Source organism: Ctenopharyngodon idella, chromosome 4 (assembly GCF_019924925.1).
Source record: "Ctenopharyngodon idella isolate HZGC_01 chromosome 4, HZGC01, whole genome shotgun sequence".
Classification (NCBI taxonomy): Eukaryota; Metazoa; Chordata; class Actinopteri; order Cypriniformes; family Xenocyprididae; genus Ctenopharyngodon; species Ctenopharyngodon idella.
Window position 1 is genome coordinate 5,119,930 of NC_067223.1, and position 9,906 is coordinate 5,129,835.

General features: G+C 32.6%; 1 protein-coding gene across 2 annotated transcripts in view; it reads right to left on the minus strand.

The window, feature by feature from the left end:
- zmp:0000000650 (myelin-associated glycoprotein) overlaps window positions 1-5,898 on the minus strand; it is a 46,283-nt gene extending 40,385 nt beyond the window's left edge. For both annotated transcript variants that reach the window (XR_007929783.1, XM_051891069.1), the window contains exons 1-4: window positions 5,611-5,898; window positions 1,448-1,539; window positions 813-876; window positions 52-426 (exon numbers count right to left, since the gene is read on the minus strand). Coding sequence is in view for 1 of the 2 variants with exons in the window: in XM_051891069.1 (XP_051747029.1) it covers window positions 52-426; window positions 813-852 (415 nt within the window). In the remaining variant the exon portion in view is untranslated. The remainder of the gene's footprint in view (window positions 1-51; window positions 427-812; window positions 877-1,447; window positions 1,540-5,610) is intronic.
- Between the last annotated feature and the right edge of the window lie 4,008 nt (window positions 5,899-9,906).

Here is a 9,906-nt window from a genome sequence, read left to right on the forward strand (position 1 = left end):
AAAAAATCATTTAACAGATTCATTTATAAATAAAGTTTTCAAATCACCCACCAATGACATTTATAGTGGAGATGTTTCCGGTTATTTTAGTGTAAGTGTATCTCAGAGCACCACTCTCAATCCTGAAGTAATATTTACCATTATGATTTGAATTAACATCATAAAAGATAGTGGTGCAGTTCTTCTCATGTAGTTTTCCAGTTATTTCCCCTTTAAAGTGATTAGGTTTGGGATCTCTGGAGTTAAACACTAGATTGTTATTCACACTAGTTCCATCTTTGAGCCACAATCCTGTAGCATCACTCTCAGTGAGCTCTTTTTCCATGTCTTCCACAATCTCAAATGTGCACTTTATAATCACACAGGATCCACTGAGAGCTTCGATCTTCTCTGGCAGACTGATGCTGTACTTTCTACAGCAAACACCTAATAACACACACAAAACAAACATGTAAAGCATACAGAAAAATCTACAAGTAGATTAAGTATTACGTAATAAGTATTACGTTTTCCTTGTAAATAATTCAGTAATCGTACAAGTATTTGGTTTTTGGTATTTTGTACAGATTTAGTATAAATAATAATATTATTCATACTAATCAAATAATACGTTACTAAATAATATTATTTAATAATAACTTCAGTAGTGAAGTACTATTACAAATTAATGCAATTAAACCATTTAGACCTATATACACAATAGACTAACACTGATGATATAAAACATTCATGATAAACGTTTTAGCTGTTCACTTCACCTTATGAATGTCTCATTAAAGTCATTGGTGAAGGTGAAGAAGAGATACACATACCTTGTAAGAGAAAGACAAAAACTTTCTCAGCTACACTCATCTTGCCACTAAAAGAAGCTTAAACCTAAGTAGAGGCCAAACATACAGATACATCACAAAAATGATACATCATAGAAATTATAAAAACATACATTCAAAAATGCTATTCTGGAATAATATTATAAGCAAAAATTCTTCTGCATAAATTCTTAATCATCTGGAGCAAACCATCTGTTTTATACAGTGAGTTCTAAAAGTAGTTTAACCTGAAATCTTAACGGATATTGGGACTGGTCACACATACACTGAGCTAAAACATCTAAAACATTTTTTTTTTTTTATATTTTCTCAAGAAATTAAAAGCAGTTGTTCTTAAAGTGACTCAGATCTGTATTACATATATGAAAAATTTTTGACTTCAATATACAATACTGTCTCTAAAGTCCATTTAGGGAACTGATCTGAAGCTTCACTATGATCCATAAATCATTAATATAAATTATACAGAGAATGAATCTATTACTTGCTGAACTGTATTGCTGGTTATAAACTAAAGGGTAGGAGAATAAAATATTTTAAAACACAATAAACACCTGAAAATATTAAAACCAAAGATTAGGTCCTACTGTAGGCTACTGGGATATTAAAATACTTACCAGATAAGTCAGTTTGAAGAAATCCTCTGAATATTGATTTAGAAAGAATACAGATGCTCTGCTGTAACTGACTGTAGATTGAAGGAGCTGTGCTGTGTGAAGAAAACACAAGTAGGTCACAGATATTGTCCAAAGTTCAGCCCGCAGGCCAATTACGGACTGAGGTTGAATTTCAAATGGCCCGCAGCTTGTCTATTAAAATACTTTTAATTTGGCCCACCACGAATCTAACTCATGCAGTTTCAAAGCATCAACACAAGATGACAGCACTACACTGGACCTTGTATGTTGATAGTTTGTTTTTCAATTTGAAATTAAATAAGCAGAAACGAGAAAACAGCACCTTATTTTTCTTTTTCTTTTTTCTTTTTTTGTCAAAAAAGATTACGGCTTGATTTCTCGATTTTAAAAAATATTTTTAAAAAACAGTAACAACAATTATCATTGTCATACAATAACAATATAACAATACTCCAGGTCCTTCAGTATTGCAGTCCAGTTTAAGTGCCAAAAGTCCTTAAATACAGCTACTGTTCTTACAGCTTTTAAATTGTGAGAGAACTCAATTGATTCAAAATACATTTTCATTTCAAGTTTAAATCTTAAAGAAAAGAATTGCATTAAGAAAATGTACATTTATGAATGTGATATTTAGCTAACAGAAAAATAAGGTTTATAAAATAAATATAATTTTTCTTTTCACATTCATGCAAACCAAAAATTGAATTTCTATATGTCAAAACAAAGTTAGGATTCAAATAACATTTGATGAAATCACAAATGTCACATCAAAGCAATTCCAAAATAAATGTAAAGTAGCTTCAGGTTTCTCTAAACAAAAAGAATAGAAGGTATTAATATCATTCTTAAGTCTATTGAGACAGCACTTATCTGGGTAAAACCTATGAATTAACACCTAGTTTGGAAAAAAAATAGCATTAGGTATTCCAGATAGATGAGGGTTTATTAAAGTTCTTTATCCAATTTATTTTAAAGCTGTTGTTTAAAGTGGTAAAATCAAGAAAGTTTAAACCCCCCTTCTCAATTGTGTTCATAAGTTTTATTATTCCAAACAAAGTTGAGGAGCATTGTATCAATTTTTTTTAAGAATGGCAATGTCAACACTCAAAGAAAGAGCAGCATAAGTTAACCTTGACAAACCCTCAGCTCTGGCTAGTAAAATTTTGCCCTTTAACAATAGATCTCGCCGGAGCCATATATAAAGTTTTTTCTGTGTACTCACAATTAGTGGATCAAAATTTAAGAAGCATCTTTCTGATTCATTTCTTCTTAATAATAATACCTAAATATAATACCTGATCTCTAATTTGAATATTACAAATTTCTGACAAATTACACTCTTTGATGGACATCAATTCACATTTCGAAAGGGTCAAGAATAAGCCTGATGCTTTGGAGAACTGCTGGATATACTGTAGTGCTAACAGAACTTGGCATCATGCTAAAAAATTGTGGTATCATCTGTCAAATGACTGATAATTATCTGTTTGTCAGCAATACCATGAAGACCACTATTACAAACATAAGATGCAAATATCTGGGAAACTAGTTTAAAAAAAAAAAAAAAAAGGGTATATTGGAACCCTTGTCTAATACCATGTGACAAGTTAAACCTAGAAGAAGTACCATATTATAATTAAATTATACTATTACAGTTGTAATAAAGTGTTCTTATCGCCTTACAAAAATATTCACCAAACCAAATTTTTGCACTGATTTAAAAATAAAATGATGTTCTACTGAATCAAAAGCTTTATAAAAATCGAGGAAAAGAATAAAATTATGATGTTCCACCAAATCGCTCAAATAAATCTAAATCTAATGTTATTTATTATGTGTCGGTCCCTCATAAATCCAGACTGGATTCATTCTATCATTTTCAGATATAACTTTAACATAACTGAATCCAAAAAGTTGTTATCTGCTCTGAACATTTTGAATTACAAAGATTTTTTGTTTTTGTTTTTATAAATGTTGCCACTGAAATTAGTTATATTTTGGATCTTTTACAATTTTGTCATCAGTATATAATTGCTCAATTGTTTTGAGGGTAAAATTCTGTTTTTTTCGAGCTTAAAGAAATATGCAGAATTGAGTTCTCCTTCAAGTTATCTTTTCCTGGATCTTATATAAGCACCCCTAGCCTTCGATAAGAAGGCTAAATCATCTAATTTAGTTTGTAAAGCTGCCATTTCAGATTCTTCCTCTAAAGTCATACAATTAAAATTACGAGTTTGACAGAATTTCATGATCAGGCTGTTCTCCAGAACTCTTCTGTTTTTGGCTAAGATTGCTCCAACTTTCCTTAAATAAACTACAATCTCAAATTTTAGAAGCTACCAATTGGTACAAAAAGAATTCTGAATTGTGGCTGCTTTCCAATAGTTAGCAATTAATTCTTTAATTTTAACATTTATATCTGGTAATTCTAAGAGCGAACTGTTAAGTTTCCACAAAGAGGCTTTGCTATGGTTTGGTGCATAATCTGCCGTTAAAGGGGTATTAATAAAGATATTGTGGTTGGTCAAAGGGGTACATTGAATGCCAACATGTAGATCAAAACTGGTCATGCATTTTGATATCATTTTGAGTCAATAATCAATTTGAGATTGCCTTGTTCCATTTTTTTTGGCCCAGCAGGTATACTCCAAATTGTTAGGGTATCTTTCTCTCAAAATGTCCACCAATTAAAATGTGTCTATCAGTCCTAACAGTGCAGGGTTAAAACAAGCACTTTCAATAAAGTATTGAATGAAAATGTCTCTGAAACATCTGCGTATTTGACAAATATTGCATTTATTTCACTTCAGCTGTAATAAAGTATGCAAACGCAGCTCGAGCATCACTACGAGAAGCAGAAACTGCATTAAATTTGCTATTATTCAGCAAGTATGGTTTCAGTATAAACGTTAAGTATATTTTAGTATATTTTATTTCATAGAGGGTTAACAAGAGCACATTTTGAAGTCTTTAGTTTCATAATCTATTTATAATATTTAATATTTAACAGAGCCCACATGAAAAAATATAGCAATTTTAGTTTACTACAGTAACTTGAATGAATTTGTTGTGCTAATTCTATAGTTGATTTAGTAAATCTACTATAGTAATATAAAACAAATTACTTTACCCAAGACTGTATTAAGTTTTCTACAACTACAGGGTATAGTATACTACAATACACTACAGTTTACTGTAGTACAAACTAAAGTATACTACAATACATTATTTTTTACAGTTTATCGGTTTATCAATATATTTAATACTACAGTATGTTGTAGTGTAGTAAATACTATAATATGCTACAGTATTTTTTCATGTGGGCAGCATGTCAGAATAATGTACTGGATGGGAAACCCCTCCCCTTCTCAGACTGTAGTCATGACAACGCAATATTGTACTGTAACATAAATATATATTATGATGGCTAGACTATTTTATGTTACAGTTACAATTGTATTGCAGACAAAAACAAGTTAAAACTGACAAGCATCGCTGATTCCCTCCTGATAGGTTATTAAGTTAACGATGGAGGTTTAAAAACAAGAAATTTAAAACAGGTGCCAAAAGTATAACTCAAATCACACAATCATTTCTGTGGTTCAAAGAATCGGCTCTTACTTCTCATATTGGTTGGTCTCCCACAATTGTTAGAAATCCCACAATTTCTATTGTTTCTATGTAAAAGGATAAAATAAAATTACTTTGTCATGTCAAGATCAGTGGTTGAAATTACAACCTGAATTACAGTTGTTTCTAGTCCTGTGTTTAAATCCATTATAACTTTCAGCTATTTTTTTGTTTTATCATATCCAACAAAAGGCCTATGAAAACATAATTTAACACCTCAAATTCAGTGGCTCAGTAGGAAATGTGTTGCGTTTGCATCATGGAGTCCTGAGTTCAAATCCCACTATTGCTTACTTTAAAACTCACGTATTGCATTATATCCAACAAAGCACCCCAAACAGCAGCGTTTGTTGTGAAAGCCAAGGTGGCACTAGTGGCTAAACACATGTTAGTTGTGAACAAGGCTGTGTTAGAGACTTGGGTTCAAATCCCACCTCTGTGTGTTGGGATAAAATCACTACGTCACATTTACAGGTTCCCTCACACAAACAGACAAGAGATTTGTGGCTCACAGGTATGAGCGCTGCCTCACGGTTTCAGAGGTTGCTGGTTCAATCCTAGCCAGATGTCTGCGATATGAATGAGTGTGAAGGGTGTGCCCAAAAAAAGGGGATACCAGTGAGGTCTCCCCCTGAGCTTCCAGCACGACGTCCAGCAGTGGTTATGTCTTTTAGCCAGACTGAAGGAAAAAAAAATAAAATAAAAATTAATTAACTGTACAAATGTTTTCATTCCCCGTCCGTTCCCCACCTACTTAGGTTTCTTTTTAAAGTGGTGACCCTTCAAAAAGAAAATGATGGTAACCTACGCATTTACTACCCAACAAAACACATTATATGATATAAGCATTACCTGTGCGTGAGCAGACGTCCATCATTACAGCGAACGTCTGTCCACATGTCCCAGAACTCTGTACGGTCCGTTCTGAAGAGAAAAGACAAACAAAACAAAACATAAACATACACAGAGAAGTAATTCATATTGTATATAACTTTCAGTTATACAATAGAACTATAAATCTCCATGTGCACATTTACACAAAACAATTTACATTTCAAAAAGTTTGCTGAGTGAAAGAAGGTGAAACTTTAAATTGATCAATTATGGCTAATAAAAGACATTATATATCTTAAACACAGGCATTTAAAAATAGTGTCAGACACTGTCTGTAAATGTACCAGAGTCCAATTTGAATTGCAGCATGTTTATTTTACTGCTGCATACATGTCCTCGGTTATGCAGTTATACATCTGAAAATGACACTAAAATGTCTCTGTGCTATAATCATCTTCTGTCATACAGCTAGAAGTAGGGAAACCATGAAGCAGCAGGAGAACATCAGAGCTTCCCACAACACCAAATGACTCTTTTAACAAACATGAATATATGACACTACTACATCAGTGATTAATGGATTTTTCTACTTTGTATCTTATCTAAGTATAAATAAATGAAGCTACTGGAGTGGCGACAGTTCAAACAAAGCATCATTCACTTAATTCATGCTAGTTATTTTGCAAGAGAAACGCTCTTTGTGTGGAGAGAGATTGCTTACATTAAAAGTCTGTAGACACTGAAGTCACAGAGCAGCACGAGCTGTACATGCATAAAAACTTTGTTAAAACAGTTGTGGAGAATGTTTACAAGCGTCACGTTGCCAAGGTCCCAAAGATGTCATGCTGAAAATGAAGTCCGCTTACGCCCCTAGTGGAACAGATGGCAAACTGCACTTCAGTATCTACCAAAGGAGTTGTTTTACAGTCTTTCTCTCGTCAATGTAAGATATAGATGATCGTTTTATATCAGTTTGTGTTGGTGTCTTCAGTAAGAGTCTTCCCGTAATGCCTACATGTGCCTGATTATTCGCGGTTTGGTCACGTGTGACCTGTTATTTTTCTCATAACTGGGGTGGTAGAACCAATCACAATCGTTTATGATTACAAGCGAGTGCGTTTTAATTATTTTACAGAGATTAAGTTGGTAGATTTTTAAATATTTAAAGATTTTAAACATTATAGAGCATTGAGAAACACATTGATAGCTTACAAAAGTAAATCAACTTCATTTTAAAACTTGCAATAAGAACCTAGATGCAGTTGCATTCTCATATCTGGCTAATATTTTCAGTCCATGGATATTTGCTGCACCTCATTTTCAAGTTATGTTGTTCAATAATCTCGCAGAGCACTTGTGTAAAGGCCAAGGGAGGAGACAGGTCAGCAGCAGGTCTCTATGAGAAACAGATTTGCAGGTCATGTTATCCCACACAACACAGAGTAATAGATCACAGATTTCTGGGTGGATAATCTCATCATGGGCTGGGCAGATTTCACAGGCAGTACAGCAGATAAACAGACCTCATCCAGGCATTTAGGGCTCAGACTAATCCACTATTTTGAGCTTTATGACAATCTCTCCACGTGGACAGGTTTACAATGCTCTCTAAGCAGAGTTGTCAAAATATTTTTTATCCCTTTCAAGGTAAAATCTAATATAAAGCAGATTCAAGTGCTTCTGAAATATGCTGTATTTTTAAATATTGCATATTCTTCCTCACCAAAACCAATTAAGAGTGGTGAATTGTAACACATTCCCCATCGTGGTATAATGTATACGAAGTAATTAGGATGAGCTATATTACAGCTCGATGCAGAACAGTAATGCATTTGGCATGATACAAACATATCTATTATTATGAGATATTATTAAAATGAGTTAAGAGTACAGTAGAAAATTAGCTTTTGCTCTGTTGGTGTTATTTAACATGTCACATGGCACCATTCTGGTGATTTATAGTAGGGGAGACCGGAGGCAATCATAATGTGGCAAATGAAATGCAATAAATGTCTGCAATCTCAAGCAAGCTAGAGCAATGACACTCTGCACATGCTCAGTAGAGTCCTCTCTCTGCCTGAGGAGAAGTTTTCTTTATTAAACCTCATCAATGAACAAACAGGCATTAATGATTAAACGCAAACACAATAAATATAAGCAGCATAAATTGAGCATAAATTAAATTGATAATATACTCAATTACATTTGTATTATGCTTTATTATTTTTTTTTTTTTATTTCTATTATTTATCATTTTTAAGTAATTGTTTTCTGTATGCACTGTAAAAACTAATACATAAAATTCTGGCAACAGATTACAAGCAATATTATTAATTAAATTCAAAAAATAGAATTGAGTTCGAATTAATCAAATTAATTCCTTAAATGTCAACCATTTAAAATGAGTAAAATTTAACTAAAATATCTGAATAACAGACAGACGTCAAAGATGAATTAAAGGGTTAGTTCACCCAAAAATGAAAATTCTGTCATTAATTACTCACCCTCGTGCCGTTTTACACCCGTAAGACCTTCGTTGATCTTCGGAACACAAATTAAGATATTTTTGTTTAAATCCGATGGCTCCGTGAGGCCTACATAGGGAGCAATGACATTTCCTCTCTCAAGATCCATAAAAGTACTAAAAACATATTTAAATCAGTTCATGTGAGTACAGTGGTTCAATATTAATATTATAAAGCGACGGGAATATTTTTGGTGCTCCAAAAAAACTAAATAAAGACTTATTTAGTGATGGCCGATTTCAAAACACTGCTTCAGGAAGATTCGGAGCGTAATGAATCAGCGTGTCGAATCATGATTCGGATCGCGTGTCAAACTGCCAAACTGCTGAAATCACGTGACTTTGGCGCTCCGAACTGCGGATTCGACATGCTGATTCATCACGCTCCGAAGCTTCCTGAAGCAGTGTTTTGAAATCGGCCATCACTAAATAATTCGTTATTTTGTTTTTTTTGGCGCACCAAAAATATTCTCATCGCTTTATAATATTAATACTGAACCACTTTACTCACATGAACTGATTTAAATATGTTTTTAGTACCTTTATGGATCTTGAAAGAGGAAATGTCATTGCTCCCTATGTAGGCCTCACGGAGCCATCGGATTTAAACAAAAATATCTCAATTTGCGTTCCGAAGATTAACGAAGGTCTTACGGGTCTGGAACGGCATGAGCGTGAGTAATTAATGACAGAATTTTCATTTTTGGGTGAACTAACCCTTTAAGAACTCTTTATTTTTAATTGCAAACATTGAAGACACCTGATGATAACAAGCAGAATCACTGAAGGAAAGAGAAACACAAGAATTAACAGAGGTTTAGATGTTAATGTTGATTTTATTGAAAATGTTTGGTCACCATTATGGTGATCAGTGTTTCATTTGGTTGGGCAGTTTAACTCTTTGCTTTTTATGTCAGTTTGTAGTTTTTTTTTTATAGGTGTTTGCTAATTTTACACATTTTAAATGATTGACTTTCAAGGAATTAATTTGATTAATTCTAACTCAATTCTTATATGTTGAATTTAATTAATAATATTGCTTGTAATCTGTTGCTACAATTTTATTGAGTAGATAGAACGTATTACTTTTTACAATGTGTATATATCATGTGTATGTATGTGTGTGTAAAGTTAATGCTTTTTAAAATATAAATTGCTGACATGAATGACTTACACACCAACAATGGCATCGAGATTATATCATTGCTGTAAAGGCAGAAGAAATTGTAGTTATGAAATAGAAATGACATGAGAATTTAAATATTATTATTACTGAGAATTTCATATTATTTAATAAACTTATGTTTTTCATGTCTCAAAAGTCAAGGGACAGCTTATTCAATATTAACTATATCAATAAACAGATAAATGTATTAATTTAATCGTATATTAAAATAAAAATATTAAACATTATATAATGCTTAACAGGTCATTAATGCACATCAAACAT